This window comes from Eublepharis macularius, chromosome 5, assembly GCF_028583425.1.
Source record: "Eublepharis macularius isolate TG4126 chromosome 5, MPM_Emac_v1.0, whole genome shotgun sequence".
NCBI lineage: Eukaryota > Metazoa > Chordata > Lepidosauria > Squamata > Eublepharidae > Eublepharis > Eublepharis macularius.
In genome coordinates this window covers 171,096,006-171,118,801 of record NC_072794.1, presented here as the reverse complement: position 1 = coordinate 171,118,801, position 22,796 = coordinate 171,096,006, and the positions used below count along the sequence as shown (strand labels likewise).

Genomic DNA, 22,796 nt, shown 5'->3' with positions numbered 1-22,796 from the left:
GCGCTTTTTCTCAGTCAAGTTCTGCAGTGCTCAGGGAAGCTGAGGCACGTGGCGCGCCACTGGCCACAGATGACTTCAGGAAGGGATGTGCCGAAGACACAGAGCTGAGAGTGAGCCGAGAGCACAGACTCTGCAGTCAAGGGAATATCAGCCTTGGAGCCCTGGTGGGGCCGGGGGCAGGAGATGCTTCTGTTACAGCTTTCCTGAAACGGCTGGGGCATCTGACGGATTGGCCACGACGAGCTGTCAGATGGGCCGCTGGTTTAAGCAGACATCCTCCTGCTTATTAAGGCGGGGAGGGCGTCACTCTCAGTCCTGGTCCCGGATTCCATTCCTGCCCTCTCCCGTTAAATGGGTCATATTGCAGGGCTTTAAAAGACCTTTCCCTGCAATATTGGAGAGCCACGCCCTCTTTGAATGGCAAAAGCTGGCTCGATGGTCCCAAGGGTCAGACGGCGTGGATGCAGTTTGCACCTTTGCCCAAGGGACATACGGACCTCATCTGGCAAGAAACGGGGCAGGAAGTATCTTCGCTCCACAAAGGGGATGCACAAAAGAAGGGGCAGCAGAGAGCATGAAATCGAGCGAGTGTTTTATTGTGTGTGAATAAAGATTAACTCAGGAGGTGCCGAGTAAGGGAAGGCCACGCAGGAAGGAAAAATACCCCGATCCTGGAAGGCAGCCACTAGCTGCCCATTCCCAAACTCCCTTGCATAAGACAAGAGAAGAGAGATTTGGGGAAAGGCACACTGGATGAATTCAGAAAGCTCTAGCCAAGAAAGGGTTACCCGACAGTAGGGAAAGGCAGGGCCTGACCCCTGCTTTTCTGTCTTCTGCTGCCCTTCCAGGGTCCTGTCACGGGAATGGCAGCCCAATCCTGCTTGGGGGGGACGGGAATTGGAGGGTGCCGCTGTTTACTTCTTCCACTCGTTCTTGTCGTAATCCCACTTGGCCGAAAAGCCCTGCACCGGGTTGATGTGCATATCCAGCATCCGCTTGACCTGCATGGCTTTCCAGTCATCCTCTAGGGTGTGCGGCTTCGGAGGGAACACTGAGAACACACAAGGGAGAAGCCAGTGAGATGGGGGGCGGGAGGAGAAGGAGCTGGTACAGCATCCAAGGGCCAGAGGGAAGGTCGCTGTCCCTCCGACAGAAGGGAACCTCTCCCATGACCCCAACAACTGGGCCATCCTCAGCTTCCTAGCTAGGACATTCTGGACCCAGGCAAACCAATCCCTGACTCCAGCAGCCTTGAGAAAACGTTCATGGTTTCTCTAAATTTGTGCCGGGCATAAATTGGCCTATGGATTTTCCAAGCACCACGAAGAGAAAACCTCCAGAGATGTTCTTGCTGCAAAGCCAGGGAACTGAACCGCCCTTTCTCTCATTTGGCGGATGGGCTGTTATTGCAAATCCAGGAAAACAGCTCTGTGGGCATCCGACCAGGACACGCAGAACAGCGGCTGCTTTGTTCTTCCCCACCCTGATTTTCAGGAGCAGAAGCTGGGTTTGTTTACTCCCCAAAGGTCCAGGCAGATCAGCTGTGGGCAGAGGCCTGGAGTGGGGGTGGGGGTGGGGGTGGGGGTGGGGGTGAGGGGGAAACATGGACGCCCTCTGCTGGAAGAAGTGCGATTTCCCTACTGGTGCTTAACAATGCAAAATCTGATGCTTTGAGGTTGCTTTGCACATCTTTCCATATTTTGCAATCAGCAGATGCAATGGAAGCTGATATTTCCAAGTGGTTTTGGCAGGACGGTGAAGTCTTCTAAACGGAGGAAGATCACAATGTCCCGCATCCTGACTATTTATGGCCCATTCATGTCGGGAACACTGTGGACGGGTCTGATTGCTCCATCCCAAAAAGGCTGTAATGGAATTGAAAATGACCTAGAATTGGGAAACTAAAATGGTCGAGGAGGCGGGCCAGCTTCCATAAAAGGAAAGGCTCTTTATTAAAAAGGGGTTTTTTTTAAGACTGAAGCTCTACTGCAACAAACAGAATAAGCCAGAATGGTGTAATCACTGGAGTGTCGGTCTGGGATCTGGGAATCCCAGGTCTGATTCTCCACTCTGCCATGAGAGCTCGCTGGGTGACCTTAGGCCAGTCACGTGCACTCAGCCTAACCTACCTCACAGGGTGGTTGTTAGGAGAAGGGAACAATGTAAGCAACTGTTGGTCCCCATTGAAAAGCAGAGCATAAATTACTTCATAAGATAGAACAGTCTATATCACTTCAGACTACCGGAGGCGAGGGTTGTCACATTTTTCAGATACTTTTTTAAACTCGTTGGATATAAAAAACTAGTACGTCAGTAAGCGGCTTGCGCTAGGACCCTAATGTGATAGTTTACTATTTGCAGTGACATTCAGAGAGCATTCAAAAATGCCATCTCCGCCACGTGCCAGATGAAGTCCACTCTTCCACCTCATTCCGTGGTGGTGTGTGCAGACCTAACCTTGGTGATCCCAGAGATTTAACCAAATGCTGTGGAAAGAGTGGCTAAAACTTGAGGGGTGGGGATTGCCCAATGGCAGCTGCCAGCACATCTAGATAACCTAGTCCCAGATGCTCTCTGTTATCACAGAGTCTTTGAGCACTTGGTAGCAAGGCGAACAGCCCTTCTGGTGCCCAGGCCAGCATTTTGCAGAGTTCCAAGCGATCAGCTTAGCACCCAAGTGGTGCGTATTTACACAACCAAGCAGGCTGGATTTCTTACCACACCCCATCCAATGACAAAGCTACATCCTCTTGTTTCAGCTGGGGCCAGTAGAGAAGGGAAGAGGGTTCAAGGAAAGAAGGAGCTTCTAGACCTTGAATCAGCAGCGGAAACCCCGGAAAGTTTCCCTCTGTTTGCCATAGGAGTGTAAGGAAAGCCATGCCTCCCCCAACCCTGTTCCTGCATTGATGTTAAGGAGACAGGAGGTACTTCCTCTTCCTCCTCCATGTCTGATGCTGGAAGCCGAAGAACCGGTTCTCCAGCCAAGCCACCCAAGTGAGTATCTGAGCAGTACAACGAAGAGGGTGCCAACAGATCACAGGAGCTGTGGTCGTCCCGGCTATGAATGGTGTGCAAGGCAACGGGACTCATATCCCCACCAGCCACAGCTGCAGGGACTCGGCTTGGGCAGGAGACGGTGTCCCTTGCTTGGGGCTACAACTTGGACTAAACCTTCCCTGCTGTTTTGTGAGCTCAAATTAAATAACTGCACTTATTTACCGCTCTTCAAACACGTTAGTGCCCCTCTCAGAGCGGATAACAAAGAGTGTTGTTGTTATCCCCACAATACTGCTAGGGAGCTGAGGCTGAGAGGAGTGACTTGCCGAAGGCCAGCTGCTGAGCTCATGGCAGGATTCAAACTGGCTGAGTGCTGATTTGCAACCCAACCACTGAACCACTATGCTACAGCAGTTTTCATAATAACTGTGCTTATATACTACTCTTCTAGACAGATTAGTGCCCCACTCAGAGTGGTGAACAAAGTCAGTGTTTTTATTATCCCCACAATACAGTTGGGAAGTTGGGGCTGAGAGGAGTGGCTGACCCAAGGCCACCTGCTGAGTTCATGGCAGTAGTAGGAGTCGAACCAGCAGAGTGCTGATTCGCAGCCCAACCACTTAATCACTGTGGTGCAGCAGCTCTTCTAGACAGATTAGTGCCCTCTTAGTGCAGTGAACAAAGTCAATATTATTATTATCCCCACAATACAGCTGGGCAGCTGGTGCTGAGAGGCACGGTTTCCCCAAGGCCACCTGCCCAGGAGTGGGAGTCAAACCATCAGAGCGCTGATTCACAACCCAACCACTTAACCACTATACTACAGCAGCAATTGCCTCCTTTTCTTCCCGGTAGGCCAAACCCAACAGGTGAAGAAATCCCTCGATACAGCAATACAGCAGTCTGGGGAAGCGGCACCTGTTGGGATTCCGCCTGTTATGCCCTTGAACCCCACCAAGCAGTGGTGACAGTTCTTGCAACAACATGGCCAGAGCTTTCCATCTCCGCCCTCAGCCTCTTTCCATACCATAAATTCGCTGCCACAAGACAACTAATCCCGTGAGGCCGAAAATGATGAACATGCCACCCAGCACCGTCTTCCACTCGTTGGTTGGCTTGGTCATCTCCGCGAAGCTGTGGTGGAACTTCAGTCGATACACTGCAAAAGAAGAGCAGGATCCGTGTCAAGCACCCAGCCGGGTAAGGGTCCTTCACCTTCTCCTCCACCACCACCATTACGGGCAGATTATGACATACCTGTCAGCCACACAACCTCCTTCACTCCTCGGTGCTGGGGCCATGTGTGGCTTGGGACTCCTGGTGGGGTTTTTACGGCAAGAGACTAACAGAGGTGGTTTGCCATTGCCTGCCTCTGCAACCCTGGTCTTCCTTGGAGGTCTCCCATCCAATTACTAATCAAGGCCAACCCTGCTTAGCTTCTGAGATCTGACGAGATCAGGCTCACCTGGGCTATCCAGGTTGCCTCCCCCTTACTGGTACCCTCCTTATCACCCCATTTCTACACACTGCAATATATGTGCTTGCCCACAAGTAGTGTAAGAACAAGCGCTTGGGTTGCTTGTGGGAGCCTCTAGCCCTCCCCCCACCCCCCGGAGGCTACCCGCCTGGGCTGCTTCGGCTTTTACATACAGGCCAACTTCTCTTCATTGCTCAGTTGCTTCCACGATCCTTTCTCCTTCTCCTTCAGGCTCTTCTGGGAGGTGTCCAGTTCCTTGCGATAGGGGGTATCAGGAAGTGGGTGGTTGCGGTTTTCGTAATACTGGGGTGCCGAGAGATCCTCTTGAGTAGTCACTGGGGCAGAGAAAAACTATAGTGAAGGACATCAGCAGGGCCCAGCCACAACCTCCGTCCCCTTCACTGATGAGTCTATAACGGGGGTCCCCTGGTGAAGGAGATTGGCTGTAGAGGCAGGAAAAGAATTTCACACCATTCGCCTATGGAACTCATGTCCACCAGACATGATGTGGGCCGTTAAGAGCCAAATCACACTTGATGCTGTGATCAGAGCCCCCAATGTGGTTTTAACTTGGAAAAAGCAGCCATGGGCAAGATGGCTTCATATGGATTATGGCCTTGGTACTAAGGAAAAGGGAACCTTAACTGGGCGTTCATGCTTTGCCCTGAGCCTTTTCTTTGATCAGAAATCCAATGCGCGTGCACACACAATCTAGGCATAATATAGGTAGCTGCCTTATTTCCCTCAAGGGGCTTAAAGCAGACTGTTGGGGGGGGGGATATTTCTAATAAGGAAAACATTGTTGTGCCAAAGAGAATTTCCCCTTCTTCCCTTGCGCTGTGGTCCCAATCGACATAGCCCTAAAACACACATCTGGGAATTAATCCCTAATATTATGTCTAGTTTGGCCTTGGTTTAAATAGCTTTTTAAAAGAGGCAAATTCTTGGAAGGGAGTTCTCTCAATGGCTTTTAGGTAAGGTAACTAAACGTTGAGTCCATCTCTGAATATCACTGCTAAGAACAAGCAACAGAGAGAGCCAGTGTGGTGTAGTGGTTAGAGTGTTGGACTGGGTTCTGAGAGACCCAGATTCAAATATTATATCCAACAAAAGAGGCTACCACAGGTAATAGTCAACTCAGCAGTAGGGAAACTCTCCCCTGGACCAATTAACCAGAGCAATCAATAGCAATTCTTGATATAAAGATACCTTTAAAGTACAAGTGCAATAAATATGTGTACTACAATATAAATAAACCTGCTTATATATAAATATCAAGAATAAATAGTCATAAATACGACGTCCAAGATACACAGATCACATAAGCCCTAAATAGTAGAGTTATATTACTCGGTATCCATGTCTTCCGTTGTATTTCCAGAGGTCAACAGTAGATGCTTCCAACAAGACGCTCTCGGTTGGCAGGTAAGTACACAAAGTCACACAAATCCCTGTGACTAATAAATATTCTCTTCTGTAATGCAGGTACTGAATCCTGGATTATTAAGGCTGCCAGAACCGGAGAAGTCCAAAGAGTCCCGCCCAACGACCAGTTTCGTAAAAGGACTTTTTCAAGGGCGTAGTTGACATTGATATCAAATACACAGATCACGAATATCTCCCTCAGGGATGGTGACGGAAATGAACTGGCCCATCACACACATATTTATTGCACTGGCACTTTAAATGTATCTTTATATCAAGAATTGCTATTGATTGCTCTGGTTAATTGGTCCACGGGAGGTTTTCCCTTCTGCTGAGCTGACCCAAATACGAATCCTTGCTCTGCCACGGAAGCTCGCAGGGTGACCTTGTGGTGGTTAGACCTTGTGGCCTTACCTCACAGGGCTGTTGTGAGGATAAAGTGGGAGCGAGGAGAGTGATGTAAGCTACTTTGGTCCTTATTGGGGAGAAAGACAGGGTATGAATAAAATAAGTAAATAATAATAATAACAGAGACGGGCTGTTGTGGGCCAAAGAAAATATTTCCGTTCCCTTCTGTCTTTTAGTTGTTTCCTTTCACTTTGGAGTGTTGGTTTGTTTTTTGCACGTGTACATGCAATACGGAAAACACGTTAAATGAGCTGTCTTGGCGTGGCTACAGCATGACTCCGTGAGAGGGAGGGCAGAAAGGGTTACATCAGGGCTTAGTTCTCGGGGCCTCCTCTTACATGCCCAGGGTAAGGCTGATCACAACCTTGGGGTCAGGTAGCAATTTCCCCCAGGCCTGATGGAGTTTTGCCATCTTCTGGGCATGGGAAAAACCACGGGCGGCCCTGGAACAATTGTTGCAAAGAAACCACACAATACCAGGACACCACTATAACGAATGTACATATATTCCTGTCCACATGTAAAAGTGCAAAGTGCAAAGTGCGATGTGTTCAAATATATACAATACAGAAATACACAGTATAATCATATACAGCACATATGTTGTTCAAACAAGTCTTTACAGTCCGTACAGTTCCTTGCTTTCATTTAAAGTGCAACATGCAAAAAAAATTTTAAATGGAAGCCCATGGAGAGAATCGTGGAAGATGTAATCACATTCCCAGTCCCAAAATTCAAGATTTATCCAACAACGCCGACGGGGATGTGCAGGCAATTGTCATTAACCCGTTTCGTGAGAGAACTCACTTCATCTTGGGCATACAAAAATTCAGACTGGATACAAGAAAATTGCAAGAACCAAACTCATTCTCTGAGGGCTTGAGAAGAAGGTGGTGTTAACGGACTCCGTTAACACCACCTTCTTCTCAAGCCCTCAGAGAATGAGTTTGGTTCTTGCAATTTTCTTGTATCCAGTCTGAATTTTTGTATGCCCAAGATGAAGTGAGTTCTCTCACGAAACGGGTTAATGACAATTGCCTGCACATCCCTGTCGGCGTTGTTGGATAAATCTTGAATTTTGGGACTGGGAATGTGATTACATCTTCCACGATTCTCTCCATGGGCTTCCATTTAAAAAATTTTTTGCATGTTGCACTTTAAATGAAAGCAAGGAACTGTACGGACTGTAAAGACTTGTTTGAACAACATATGTGCTGTATATGATTATACTGTGTATTTCTGTATTGTATATATTTGAACACATCGCACTTTGCACTTTGCACTTTTACATGTGGACAGGAATATATGTACATTCGTTATAGTGGTGTCCTGGTATTGTGTGGTATCTTCTGGGCATGGAGCAAGGGTCACTGTTTGTATTTGGGAATTTCCTGCATTTTGCAGGGAGTTGGAGGAGATGACCCTAAAGGACCCTTCCAACCCTGTGTGATTCTATGATTCTATTCTATGATTCCTAAGGCCTTCCACCCACAGGGTTTGATTTCCAGGTATGATAGGGTTGCCAGCCTCCAGGTGGGGCCTGCACATCTGTGCTGGAACTACGACAGACCTGCAGGCCAAAGATATCAGTTCCCCTGGAGAAGATGGCTGCTCTGGAGGGCGGACTCTGTTGTATTATGTTGCGCTGAAGTCCCTGCCCTCCCCTAACCTTACCACCCCATGTTCCGCCCCCAAATATCCAGGAATGTCCCAACCTGGAGTTGGAAACACAACACGCATCATTCCCCTCTGGATTAGGAGGTACTTTGCTATGGAAGGAGCAGAAGGGCATGTCACACACACACCCAGCCCCTCCTCCATGGCGACTTTCTCTCCCTGCTTTTGCCAGCAAACAGCATCTCCCCCTCCTCTGCCATCCCCTGCCTGCCATCTGCAAAGTGCTCTGGTCTTTTTCTACAGGGAAGGAAACTCTTCTCCTGACCGGCTCTTCCAAGGGGGGCCAACCGACCGCCAAGGGCATGGCGTAGCCTGCTGGAGCTCAGCAGGGGCCAGCCAAGCTCTAGCAGCCTCTTGTGGCCATCAGAGGAACAGCAACTGGGCCCAGCTGAGTGGCCGGGGAGAAAGAGGTGACCTTGGCGGGACTCCCGGAGCATTTCACAAACATGGCTCAAAGCACCCTGAGCCATCCACGTCGCCCCAGAAGGTCAGACCAGAACTGACAGGTTGAAATCCCTCCCCTCCCTTTTTCGGTCCTGGCCGCAACCTGGTGGATCTCTCTGTCTGAAGAAACTTGGGCTCGCCAAGATTTGGTATCATTTCGGCGGGCCTGCAAGACGGAGATGTTCCACTGGGCATATGGTTGAGGCCAGTATTACAACCATCATTGAGCCTCCCGTCGCCTTCTCCTATCCAACGACATCCCGTCCGTCCGGGTGTCTCCCTCTTTGTATTTGAGGGCAGGAATGTGCAATAGGCCACCTGAGTTATGGTTTTATGATATGATTTTAATTGTATTTATATAATTATGAATATTTTATTAATGTTGTACCCCATCCTGAGCCCGCTTGCGGGGAGGGAGGGCTAAATACCAAATAAAGTGAAGTAAAGAAATTAAATCGAAAGAGTTTTCAACTAAACAATAGGAAGAACTTCCTGACAATTAGAGCAGTCCCTTAGTAGAACATGTGGCCTTTGGAATGGCTTAATGTCACATATTCCACGCTAGGTATCTGATGAAGGGAGCTCAGACTCTTGAAAGCTCATACCCTGGAAATCTTGTTGGTCTTTAAGGTGCTACTAGATTCAGTTTGGTGTAGTGGTTAAGGGCGGCAGGACTCTAATCTGGAGAGCCAGGTTTGATTCCCCACTCCTCTGCTTGAAGCCAGCTGGGTGACCTTGGGGCAGTCACAGCTCTTCCAGAGCTCTCTCAGCTCCACCCCTCACGGGGTTGTGAGGATAATAACAACATACTTTGTAATCCGCTCTAAGTTATCCTGACGGGCGGTATATAAATCCAATGTTGTTGTTATTGTTGTTAAATAGCCCACACCACCACAATTCCGCTGTCACTTTTTTACAAGCAATTCAACCACCCAGCACTTTACTGGGACAGAACGAGGGCCTCATTTGGGGAACTAATCAGCAACCAGATCACTTGTATCTAGTAGGCACTTTATCTCATTATTATATGCAGCAATGTCCATTGGGAATGTACGGTTTTATATTAGTATATAGCATATACTAATATATATATACAGCAAATTAGAGGGTTGCTAAACTCCAGGTGGGGGCTGCAGTTCTCCCAGGATTGCAAATGACCTCCAGATTTCAGAGATCAGTTCCCCAAGAAAAAATAGCAGTTTTGGAGGGTAGACTCTATGGCATCATATCCGCCTGACCTCATGTCCTTCCCCAGATTCCACCCCCAAATCTCTGGGAATTTCCCCCTTCAAGAGTTGGCACACTACAAATCACCTGTGTCCTTGGCAGCTGTTTTCTTTTGGGAAAGAGACTCCTAGTTCTGCACTTTTCTTCCTCTGGAAAGCCCGTTTCTCTCCAAACTGATATTGCATAAACGGAAGGCCCTGGCTCAAGGTCAGGGCACAGAAACAGAAAAACATAGAGCTGGATTGCATCTCAAGGTCATCTAGTCCAACTCCCTGCCCTGTGCAGGAAAATCATAGCTACCTCCCCTCCACTCCCCCATTGACCCCTGCTCTATGCCCAGAGGAAGGCAAAAAACCTCCAGGATCCCTGGCCAATCTGGAGAAGAATTCCTTCCTGACCCCAAAGTGGCAATCGGCATATAAGAAGAGGCCACAAGAGCCTGGCACCAGCTCGTTCCTTCCAGCCCTCCCTCTCCCGGTCTGCAAAAAAGCTCAGTTCCAATCCCAGTTGCCCTGGCCTAGAAGAACCTTTGCCTGATGCCCTGGAGAGCCCCGACAGGCTACGGCAGAGACTAGTGGTCTGAGCAGATCGGAATGGTCTGCCTGCTGATCTCACCCAAGTCAGATTATTGCAACATGCTTTGTGTTTGATCCTCCCGTGCAGGGGGCATGCGTCCAGGGAAGGGTCTTTGAACCAGAGGAAAGAGCTGCCTCCAGCAGAATGGCCCGGCAGAATCCAACCCAATACATGGAGCTGCCGTTGGAAGATAGTTTGGAAAATTCCGAAGTGTTGACTGTCATTTCTTATGTTGTGCGTTATGTGCCATCAAGTCACCTCCGACCTATGGCGACCCTATGAAGGAAAGACCTCCAAAACATCCTATCTTTAACAGACTTGCTCAGATCCTGCAAATTGCATGATGTGGCTTTTTTTTATTGAGTCCAGCCATCTCCTTTTAGGTCTACCTGGCTACAGTGACCCATGCAACGGTCACCTCCAGGCTAGATTACTGTAACTCGCTCTAGGCTGGGCTACCCCTGGGCCTGATCCGGAAACTACAACTGGTCCAGAATGCGGCGGCGCAGGTCCTGACTGGTATATCCTACCAGTCACATATCACACCTGTCCTGCACCAGCTGCACTGGCTTCCGGTTGAATTCTGAATCAGGTTCAAGGTGTTGGTTCTTACCTTCAAATCCCTGAGCGGGTTGGGACCGGCATATCTTCGGGACCGCCTCTCCCTGTATGTTCCCCGGAGACTACTTTGATCAGCAGATAAATATTTACTGCTGGTCCCCAGCCCTAAGGAAGCCCGCCTCGCTTCAACTAGGGCCAGGGCCTTTTCAGTCCTGGCCCCAGCCTGGTGGAACGCTCTGTCAATGGAGACCCGGTCCCAGTGGGACATATTATCATTCCGCTGGGCCTGTAAGACAGAGCTGTTCTGCCAGGTGTTTGATGGTTAAAGGGGGCAGTGCCATGTTGGCCTCCCACCTTTGGGGTGGGGGAGGGTTCTCCCCACCATTGCACCTTAATGTATTTGATTAATTTATTTTATTACTGTTTATTGTATGTTGATTTTAGAATGATTGTTTTCTTGTTTTTATTGATTTTAACTGTTGTTCACTGCCCAGAGGCCCTGAGGATGGGCAGTTTAGAAATAATAATAATAATAATAATAATAATAATAATAATAATAATAATAATAATAATAATTTCCCTACTGCCTTCCACTTTTCCTAGCATTATTGACTTTTCCAGAGAATCTCGTCTTCTCACAATGTGACCAAAGTATGATAGCCTCAGTTTTGTCATTTTAGCTTCTAGGGAGAATTCATTTGTTATAGAGAAACACATTTCACCGGTCCGAATTGCACCAGACACCAATTCGTTTCAGGGATGTTGACTTGAGCAGCCTCATAGCAGGACAAACAAAGGAGCACGTGCTCCTGTAATACCTGCCCTTTGGATCATTGTACCCTCTTTGCCTGCCCTCAACCGCTGAGGCTGGCAAGAAGAGCAGGGCTTTCTCAGTGATGGCCCCTCTTATGTGAAACACACTTCCCTCAACCATTCTTCAGTTGTCCGTTTTGTTTGACTTCTCAGTGCCAAGGGAGGAGGTATTTGGCTGCATGTTCTATGAAGGGGTATGAAAAGGCGCTCCCTGCCATGGCAGCAGCCACAAGCGATGCAAATCCAAGAATGAACAGCAAACACCACCACCCCAACGCCCTGTCCTCATGCTGTCTGCTGCTTCCCCCTTCCCTTCCCCTTTCCCAGCTGAGCAACACTGTAAAACTACACTGCAGCTCATCTGGAAAAAGAAAAAAGCCCTTTAAAGGGCCAGAGCAGAGGAAATGCAAATCTTAGCTTCCGCCCCCACTAGGTAGTGGCTGCAGGTGGAGATGAGAGTCCATGTGGATGTACTGCCCAGTCACTCGGGTATCACCCCCTTTGAACCAGAGCAAAGGCCGCCTTTCTTTGATCCTGTTTAAAGTGGAAAGCCTCAGACAGCCCTGGAGTCTCTCTCCCATCTAATGGGGGGGGGGTGTCCTATATTCCATGCACAAGCAGCCTTTTTTGGTGAAACTTCTGTTGTGCCCTCCCTCCATCCCCTTTGGCATGTCCTCTGTTTTGTGAATTGTACATCGTTTCCTCTTCATGTCTATTTCTGTTGGTGATTGACTGGCACAAATCTTTGAGATTGTTTTGTTGCATTTTTAAAACTTTAAATACGATTTATGTTTCTTTTCCAATATTGCTTGTAGGCTAATTGTAAGTGATCGTGGTTTTTGATCTTTGGGGTTAAGATGAGTTCGTATATTACATATGGTATATTATTGGATCTGTAGCCAGACGTGATGGGGAGAGAATTTTTTTTAAATGCATAAATAAACTAGTGGGCAATTTAGTGAAATAATTTTCCATTCACATCATATTAGTCTGGCCTACAGTAGTCTTAACGTCAGAAACCAGAGAATAAAATCCCAACTCTGCCATATGCAATCGATTGATCCAGGGGTCATTTTGTAGAAAAAGAGCTGGAGAAATTCATTAGCACAACTCATTAGCATATGCCACGCCCCTTGACATCACCAGAAGTGTGCCATTAGCATAACTGATTTGCATATGCCAACCCCCTGACATCACCTATCCTGGCTGTTTTGGACCCAATCCTGGCCATTCAGGGCCAAAATTGGGCCCAAAATGGCAAAAAAGGGCTGAAAATGGCCGAAAAGGGGCCCAAAACAGTCAGGATTGGGCCACTGCTGAGTGGGAGAGTGATCCACCACCTGTCAGAGGCCCGATCCGGGCCGTTTCAGCCCCAATCAATGCCGAAACGGGCCCAAAATGGCCGAGAGTCAGATGGGCGGGGCCACCTGACACGTGACCTCTTTGGGGAACTGCTGGAACTGCGCTCCTGCGCGTTCCCCCTCAAAATGAGCCCTGGATTGATCTATCCTGTTAATTTTTCTCCTGCCCTTGTTCCAAGGTTCTCCCTCATCAGTTTTATCCCCCCAACACCTCTGTGAAATAGATTAACATGACAGTGAGAGACTGGCCCAAGTCCACCCAGCAAACTTCATGTCCCAGTGGAGAATTTAATCTAAACGTCTCAAGATCTTTGTCCGACACTTGAGCGCTGCTCAGGGACTAGCCAAGCTGCCAGCAAGTATTAAAGCAGGTAGCAGCATGACAGGAATTGGTCCCTCTTTGCATCCCTTGAAACCGTCTTCAAAACAAAAATGTGGCTTCAGATGTGCTCGGCAGCTGCTCTATCAAAGCCCGAGACCATTTCTAGGTGTGGGATGGGACTGGTTCCCTGTTTGATACCCCATCCCAAGTCTTATAATAATTATAACAGTGTACTCATATACTGCTCTTTTGGACAGATTAGAGCAGTGAACAAAGTCAGTGTTATTATCCCCACAATACAGCTGAGGAGCTGGGCTGAGAGGAGGGGCTGACCCAAGGCCCCCTGCTGATCGCATGGCAGGAGTGGGAGTCGAACCAGCAGAGTGCTCATTCACAGCCCAACCACTTAACCACTATGCTACAGCAGCTCTTCTAGACAGATTAGCGACCACTCAGAGCAGTGAACAAAGTCAGTGTTGTTATTATCCCCACAATATAGCTGGGGAACTGGGGCTGAGAGGAGGGGCTGACCCAAGGCCACTTGCTGAGCTCATAGCAGTAGTGGAAGTCGAACCAGCAGAGTGCTGACTCACAGTCCAATCACTTAACCACTATGGTACAACAGTTCTACAAATAACTGTTCTTTTATACCCCCCTTCTAGACAATTTAGTTCCCCACTCACAGTGAGCAAAGTTAGTGTTGTTATTATCCCCACAATACAGTTGGGAGCTGGGGCCGAGAGGCGTGGCTTACCCGAAGTCGCCTGCTGAGCTCATGGCAGTTGAGGAATTCGAACCAGCAGAGTGCTGATTCTCAGCCCAACCACTTAACCACTGAGCTACAGCAGCTCTTCTAGACAGATGAGTGCCCCACTCAGAGAGCTGAACAAGGTCAGTGTTATTATCATCCCCACAATGCAGCTGGGATGGAGAGAGGTGGCTTACTCAAGGTCACCAGCTGAGTTGATGGCAGGAGTGGAATTCGAACCAGCAGAGAGCTGACTTGCAGTCCAACCACTTAACCGTTGGTCTTTACGGTGCTACAGGACTCCAATCTTGCTCCAATAAATAGACTGATTGCCATAAAATATCCCCAAAATTTAAAGGGCTAAAAATAAAACGGGCCTAACTCAAACAGCAGGGATCAGGGGTGCAGACTTGTTCTCTTCATCTCTGGAAGCCAAGACTAGTCCTAATGGGCTTAAGTTACAGAAAAGTGAGATTTCAATTGAGCGTTTTTAGAAACTTCTTACCAATGAGAGCAGGGGTGCAGGTCGGTGGGCTCTCCCTTGCTGGAGAAGGCCTTCAGACAGAGGCCAGGCCGTCCTCTCTTGGATGTGCTGCCTTTGAGTTTCCTGCATGGAGCAGGGGGTTGGACTGGATGGCCTTTAAAGCCCTGTTCAACTCTCAGATTGTAAGCGTCTGTGTCAGCTGCTTGCTAATTCTTCTGGGCTTCGCTTCAAGGTGCTCTTCATAGGCTGGGACTGACCTTCCTCAGCCTGCTGGACTCTGTCTTCCTGTGCCAGCCTGACTGTCACTCGAGAGTTGGAAACCAGTTCTTGCCTATCAATCCATCTGTCAGTCCATTTTTATCTTCCCAGGAGCTCAGAACTGTGCACACAGTTCTTCCCTTCCCCCTTTTTGTACTCACAACAGCCCTGTGAGGTAGGTTAAGCTGAGAGTGTGTGACGGGTCCAACGTCACCCAGCAAGCTTCATGGAAGAGCAGGAGATTTGAACCTGGGTCTCCTAGATTCTAGCCTGGGCCTTTAACCACTAATGGACTGCTTTATCCAATTGACAAAAGGGGTGATTGCCCAATGCCAATATGGGCACTCCACAGACATGCAAGAGAGACATGGATAGAACCTGCATGCATTTTGTACACGCACAGGGCACTGTACCCCCATTTGGGCACAGATGCATGCACTCTTGCACATAGGTGAGAGGATGTGGCCATCAGCAGCTCATGCTCGGTCATATTTTCCTATGTGCGCATTGGTCTACCCTTGAATGCAGGGGCCTACTGGGCCTGGGTGGAGTAGTTTTGCTCAGGGCTCTCTCAAACCTAGAGCCACCCCTGGTGCTTGTTGGTGGTTCTTCCCTTGTAACATAAGAATTATGTTAGCAGGGACTTTTCAAAACCAGGTCCCTGAAGAAGTAACAGAAGCCTTGTCCCTCCTGGCCTTTTGTAAGGGCTATAAACACTTCCTTCCTTTGCTTTTAATGAAGGACGGTTGGTTCGTTTTGTAGATCTTGCATTTCCTGATCCAGAGGAGTTAGCCGTGTTAGTCTGTAGTTGCAAAATAGCAAAGAGTCCAGTAGCACCTTTAAGACTAACCAACTTTATTGTAGCATAAGCTTTTGAGAACCACAACTCTCTTTGTCAGTTCTCGAAAGCTGACGGTGCATCAGACGAAGAGAGCTATGGTTCTTGAAAGCTGACAATGCATCTGACAAAGAGAGCTGTGGTTCTCGAAAGCTTATGCTACAATAAAGTTGGTTAGTCTTAAAGGTGCTACTGGACTCTTTATATTTTGTATTTCCTGATGTGTATTAAGTGTTTTGCTAATTGTTTTATATGAGCATTTCCTTGTAAACTGCCTTGAGCTTTTGAAAAGTCATAAATACATTGTTAAATAAAAAAATAAATAGGTTCCCTTACTGTCCAGTTCTGCTACCAAGAGGGGTCATACCTCAGCAGTTTTCTCAGGAGCTAACCAAGCTGCCCTTCCATTGCAGAAGAGGCAGGGCATGGATTCACTCGCAAGAGCATCAGTAACGACCACAGAAAAGCAAAGCAACCTCTGATTCCTACAAAGTTCATGGAGACAATAAACAACACAGCAAGGGAGGGACCCGTTCGCAATCGTTGTCCAAGCCCTGAAGAACACCAGACAAGGCTAATTTGGATCCACTCCAATTCTGCTCGCTTTAAGGAAACCCAAGGCAGGCGGTCATTCTACCTTGTTGTGCAGCCTTTGCTCGACTCAGCATGTTATGTTACTGAGGGCTTAAGTGCAAGTCAAAAGTGGATGAAGGATATGTTGGAGTGCACATATACCATCTTTGAGAAAGGGATTCCAGAAACGGGACTCTGTACCGGTTTCCCGTCAGATGGATAATTCTACATGATTTATGACCTACGGTGCCTTCCTGGCCAGCTACATTGTTGCATTGGATTGCATTGGACGGAGTTATTCTGTTTATGGATTCATGTATTTAGCTATATAGCTGTGGTTATGGACTACTTGTTATACCCGCACTGAGCCCTTTTGGGTCTCGTCACAAAGACTGTCTGTATTAATATAACTTTGCGTTGTGAATGGATTTTGAATATTGTATGAATTGCATGCAATCTGGCAAATTGTAATTGTATTGAATATATGAGTGTTCTCTTTTGAAGTGGGCGTCCTTAGGTGGTCCTGAATTCTTTTGTTAACTTACTCTGTCGGGACTCTGTTACTTAGGTCATTCTACCTCGGCAGCAAAGGAAGGAGGAAGGGACTTCGCTTACCATGTCCGCCGTGTCCATGGGCTGCTCGGACACTTGCAGCGGCCACGATCCCTCTTCTGGACAAGATGCCCATGCGCAAGGACGGCAGCGACAGCATCTGGGGGGGGCAGAGCAGAGACATGACCAGTCAAGCGAGGGATGGAGGGCATTGTGCCACAGCCTTGGCGCAAGCAGTCCACAGCAGCGGACTCAAAGCAGAGACCAGCCAGCACCCATTGCTGCTGAAATGTAGGCGGGCTGGGGAAATGATTTCGCATGGGAGGGGGAGACCCTAACCTTACCCCCAAATGTCTCCCATCTGAAATCTCGCATCTAATTGTGGGGCTCCCATTCACTCCCTCTGGAGAACTTTCGAGTGGATTATGCCTCTGTCTTTCATTGCATAGCCATATCATTTCTTGTTCGTGGATGGAATCCGTTTGCATTCAACATCTGTTCAGGGCACGGAACTGGACCCTGGGTCTATCACGATCAGCATTGCTTGCTCTGATGGGCACCAGCTCTTCGGGTTCTCGGGCTGAGGTCTTCTGCGTCTCCTCTTACGTAATCCTTTTTAACTGGAGATAACTGGAGATTGAACCTCGAACCTTCTGCATACAAAGCCACTGACAGGTGGTTGCACCTGGGCCACAGCTGACCAATCAATCTGCTTTGTTTTTTATTTTTCGGTAGCCGTGTTAGTCTGTCTGAAGTGAGCTATGACACATGAAAGCTCATACCCTACCACAAATTTAGTTAGTCTTATAGTTGCTACTGGACTCTTGCTCTTTTCTACGGCTGCATTTATTGATTTATTTGGAGTGGTGGAGAGTGCCGTCAAGTCATAGCTGACTTCAACAAAAGCAGATGGAGTCAGACCATAATATCTCTGATTTTCCTGAAACATGGCAACCTATAACTGACGTTATAACAAGAAATGAAGCAATATTCCACTTCAACTACCCCAAACGGTTCCTACTTTTATGATGTGGATATATCGTTAGCTGTAGTTCTATCCATGATTGTAAATTTAGTTCACCCAGTGTTCTTTAATTACTTAGTAATTCTTGTGTATACTTTAATATTTAGGTAAAAAGGTAAAGGTAGTCCCCCTGCAAGCACCCATTACTGACCCATGGGGGGCTGTCGCATCACCACCTTTTCTTGGCAGACTTTTTGTTACGGGGTGGTTTGCCATTGCCTTCCCCAGTCTACACTTTACCCCCAGGAAACTGGGTACTCATTTTACCAACCTCAGAAGGATGGAAGGCTGAGTCAACCTCGGAAGGATGGAAGGCTGAGTCAACCTTTAGCTGGCTACCTGAACCCGGCTTCCACCAGGCTCGAACTCAGGTTGTGAGCAGAGCTTGGGCTGCAGTACTGCAGCTTACCACTCTGCGCCACGGGGCTCTTACTTTAATATTTAGCATCTTTGAATGTTTTGATTTCTAACATGACGTTTGTTGTTTTTAAGCTATTATTGTACAATTTTCTCTGTTTTAATAAAGTTTATTTAAAGCTGGAAAAAAAGTCATAGCTGACTTCTGGCAACCCCTGGTGGGGTTTTCATGGCAAGGGACTAACAGAGGCGGCTTGCCAATGCCTGCCTCTTCAACCCTGGACTTCATTGGAGGTCTCCCATCCAATTACTAACCAAGACCAACCCTGCTTAGCTTCTAAGATCTGACGAGATCAGGTTCACCTGGGCTACCCATATGGATTAAGGGATACTAACTGTGCGCTATACTACTGTGTATAAGATGTTCTCATCAATTTGCTGCATGTATTATCCTCTTGTCGTGGAAGCAATTCTACTAATGTGATACCATTTTCCTGCACTATATCTAATTTATTTACTTCGTTCATACCCCACCTTTTCCCCAGACAGGCACCAAAGGCAGATTACGTTCTTCTCCTCTCCTCTACTGTACCTTTACAACTACCCTGTGAGGTAGGTTTGTCTGTGAGGGTGCAGCTGGCCCAAGGTTACCCTGTGAGTTTCCGTGGCAGAGTGGGGCTTTGAACCTGGCTGTCCAAGATTCTAGTCTGACACTCTTAACCACTCCACCAAACTGGCTCTAGCTGTGGCTGTCAGCTCCCCCCCCCCCCCCCGCACGTGATACCATTTCTTTTGCATTGTATCTGCATTTGGAATCATGTCTAATATCCTATGCTTGGTTGTTGTGGGTTTTCCAGGCTGTATTGCCGTGGTCTTGGCATTGTAGTTCCTGACGTTTCGCCAGCAGCTGTGGCTGGCATCTTCAGAGGTGTAGCACCAAAAGACAGAGATCTCTCAGTGTCACAGTGTGGAAAAGATGTTGGCAGGTCATTTGTATCTACTCAGGAGGGGTGGGGTTGAGCTGAGTCATCCTGTAAGAGTTTCCCAGGGTGTGGAATGCTAATGGCGGGAGGCTTCACTGTATCCTGAGGAGGTTCTTTTGCATATGGATTGGTGCTTGATGTGCTAATCTTCTCTGCAGGGATATTGTCGGGGATAGAGTGTTTTGTTAGCCTGGTGTTTTTCAGAACTGGAAACCATGCTCTGTTCATTCTTAAGGTTTCTTCTTTCCTGTTGAAGTTTTGCTTATGCTTGTGAATTTCAATGGCTTCCCTGTGCAGTCTGACAAAGTAGTTGGAAGTGTTGTCCAGTATTTTGGTGTCCTGGAATAAGATACTGTGCCCTGTTTGAGTTAGGCTATGTTCAGCCACTGCTGATTTTTCAGGTTGTCCAAGTCTGCAGTGTCTTTCATGTTCTTTTATTCTTGTCTGGATGCTACGCTTTGTGGTCCCGATGTAAACTTGTCCACAGCTGTAGGGTATACGGTATACTCCTGCAGAGGTGAGGGGGTCTCTACTGTCTTTTGCTGATCGTAGCATCTGTTGTATTTTTCGGGTGGGTCTGAATACTGCTTGAAGGTTATGCTTTTTCATAAGCTTTCCCATCTGATCAGTAATTCCTTTGATATATGGCAAAAACACTTTTCCTGTAGTAGACTGTTTTTCCTTGGTTGTTTGATTCATCCTGGGTTTGATTGCTCTTCGGATTTCATTTCATGACCTGCCAACATCTTCTCCACACTGTGACACTGAGAGATCTCTGTCTTTTGGTGCTACACCTCTGAAGATGCCAGCCACAGCTGCTGGCGAAACATCAGGAACTACAATGCCAAGACCACGGCAATACAGCCCAGAAAACCCACAACAACCATCGTTCTCCGGCCGTGAAAGCCTTCGACAATACATCCTATGCTTGTTTCAGATTTCTGTAATCCGAGCCTCAGCCCATGCAAGCTTCAGTCTCAAGCGGGTACCCGTGTTGGTCTGTAGCAGTAAAGACCTGTTGGTCTTTAAGGTGCTACTGGACCCAAATGGAAGCTTCAGTCTGCACGGATCTGCCTCCAATCACCAGAGCCTGGAGAGGAATCTGTCATGTCTGTACCCCTACATCCATGTCATTGTTCTAGGTGGTGAACCACTGCCAACGCTGTACCTTAATTTCATTTTGCAAATGCTCTAACCATAGCTTTCATTTCTCCAGCAGCCTGAGAACACAGCTGCCTTATCTCTTTTCTTTGAAGCTCACAGAAGTGACCTTGTACTGTCTGAAATGTTACAGTTTACTCATGCCTTTTGTCCTGTCTAGGCTGATGTATAAACTCCAGAAGAAATTCCTAGACCCTTTCCTGTGGTCTAAGTGGGAGGGGGGAATGAGTGGGTATTTAGAGCTGTACTTTCTTCAAGTTTCTATTCCTATCAAGGAAGTGTGTACTGCTGAGGTGCTTTTTTGCCTCTGAGTAATTCTATGGAGATATATATGGGAATGATTGGATTTCTGAATAAAACCATTTAACCAAGAGCTTGGACTTCTTGTTGTAATGGTACAGGGACCTGTCTACCATTTCCTGTCATCCATAGCCTGACAGGAATCTATCTCCACCTCCCCCTGGCTGGCCAGAGCGGGAGACAAGAGCCTTGGTTTGATATAGCCTGTGCATGTCCTCGCTGGCTGTATTTCAGCCCTGCACAGAATCACGGGCAAAAGACTTCATCTGATAGCTGCTTGCACCCTGCCTCCATGGTGCCTGGATGGGACCGTGCCAAGCTGAGCACCCGGGAAGGAGGTGCCTGCATCATGCCCCAGACAGCAGCATGGCGTGATCAGATAACGGGCATGGACCTCTTTGAAGCGGCTTCTGTCAAAGTCCACTGGCCCTTGAAAGGGCCAGCTGCCTCAGAGAAAACAACACTGTCAAGATAAGTGTGTGTATGTGTGTGTGTGTGTGTGTGCGCGCGCGCGCGCGCACGCGCGCGCGCGTGTGAGAGATAGAGGGGGGTTTGCCAACCTCCAGGTGGGAACTGGAGAGCTCCTAGAATTACAGCTGGTCTCCAGATGACATAGATCAGTTTCGGTGGAGAAAATGGCTGCTTTGGAAGGGGGGCTCCACAGCATTATACACTGCTGAGGCCCCTCCCCTCCCCAAACCCCACCTTTCCCCAAGCTCCACCCCCAACAATCTCCAGGGGTTTCCCGACCCAAAGTTGGTAACCCTAGGGAGCGGGACGGTAACCAGCTGCCGGCTGGGTCAGCGCTGGAGTCCCTAGAGAACTGGAGCTCTCACCCTGCCCCCCTCCCGCCCCTCCCCTCGGCCGGGGCAGCCAGAGAGAAGGGGGCCCCCCTTCCTCGCCGCCCTCCCGCTCCCGCCCGCCGCCGTGCCTGGCTGACAGCCGCTTCACCCCCTGCCCAGCAGCCGGCCGGAAGCGAGGGGAGCGGACGCCCCGTCCTGGGTGACCTCTAGCAGCGGGGGAAGGAGGGCACCGGGCCGGAGCAGCCCTGGGGCCGGAGGGCAGCCGCCCAGCCCCCGACCCCAAGTGGGGGGCTGTCCCCATGGCCCAAGGCCGGAGCCCGGGGGCACCTCCGAGGGCAGCTAGACTGCCACAGCGTGCCCGGGAAAACTTGCTGAACTCTTCGGCTGGCCCCCGAAACTACCCACGAGTCGAGAATCGCGGCGGGTTCGGAAGGCGAGAGCAGCCGCGCCCGCTCCACCGGGGAGGCCGAAACGGGGCGGGGGGCCAGCCCGGCTTCTCTCCGCCTCCACGGCCTCGCCGAGCCGCTTTGCACGCGAGGAGGCCCGCCCGGGGAGCTGGCCGGCGAAGCGGGGGCGAGCGGAGACGGCCCGAGTTCCCTCCCCCGGCCGGCCGGCCGCCCCCCGAGCCCCCCGCTCTCTGCCCGCCCGCGAGGCGCGGCCGTCGAGCTTCAGACGTGCGGCGCTTGCGTGTCCGGGCCGGCCTGGCGCGTACTCACGGTGGGGCGAGCGAGGAGCCGTGCGGCAGCCCTGGGAAATGGAGGCCGGAGGCTTCCTCCGAGCGCAGCGGGCTGCAGCCTGGCCGCCGGCCAAGCCAGCAACAGCTGCCGGCCAGAGACTCTTATTATAGCACAGGGCCCGGCGAGGGCCGGCCCGGGACCCCTCCCCTCCCCTCGGCCTGCCCCTTCCCCTTCCCACCCAGGCCAGGCCCGGCAGTGCCTCCCTCCCTTTCCCTGCGGCTGCACAACGTCTGCTAGGAGCAGACTCAAGGTGCCAACTCCAGCTTGGGGAAGTGCGAGCAATTCGGAGGCAGCGCCCGAGGAAGGCTTCGTTCTCCTAGGCTCTGTGGTTTACCATAGACTCCACCCTCCGGAGCTGCCCCTTTCTCCAGGGGAGTTGATCTGTGTTGTTTGGAGAACTGGTTCTAGTTCCAGGAGAACTCCAGGCCCCAGCTGGAGATTGGCAACTCAAGAGCAGAGGGCGTGGGCCGGACAGGGGAGGTTCCGGTTGCCAACCAGGCCAGGCCAGATTCCACAGGCCCGCTGAGATAAGAGTCCTCTCTCGGAGCACTGCTCAGGAGAAGAGGCGAGCCAGAGGCTGGTTCCCGAGGTCCGGCTCTCTCCTCCCCTCCGCTCCCCCTTTCCAGCTATTTGTGTAGTGCTCCAAACTAGCTTTTCTTTGTGTTTATTCACCCAGGAAACCTTTTCGTG

The 22,796-nt window shown here is 49.4% G+C and overlaps 2 protein-coding genes across 3 annotated transcripts; one reads left to right on the top strand and one right to left on the bottom strand.

The window, feature by feature from the left end:
- Positions 1-575: 575 nt before the first annotated feature.
- LOC129329972 (cytochrome c oxidase subunit 4 isoform 1, mitochondrial) lies at positions 576-22,195 on the bottom strand. 2 transcript variants are annotated; one of them, XM_054979741.1, is made up of 5 exons: positions 22,086-22,195; positions 16,805-16,901; positions 4,648-4,809; positions 4,025-4,156; positions 576-1,051 (listed from the first exon to the last, which is right to left on the bottom strand). In XM_054979741.1, exons 2-5 carry the CDS (start codon positions 16,899-16,901, stop codon positions 915-917), a joined length of 528 nt encoding a protein of 175 aa, XP_054835716.1. In that variant the 5' UTR covers positions 22,086-22,195; the 3' UTR covers positions 576-914. The 2 variants fall into 2 exon arrangements, with proteins under 2 accessions (XP_054835716.1, XP_054835717.1); XM_054979742.1 differs by having other exon boundaries at positions 16,814-16,901.
- On the top strand, positions 21,669-22,343 carry LOC129330446 (proline-rich protein 2-like). The gene has a single exon (XM_054980479.1). The coding sequence runs from the start codon at positions 21,669-21,671 to the stop codon at positions 22,341-22,343; it is 675 nt and encodes a 224-aa protein (XP_054836454.1).
- Positions 22,344-22,796: the final 453 nt, after the last annotated feature.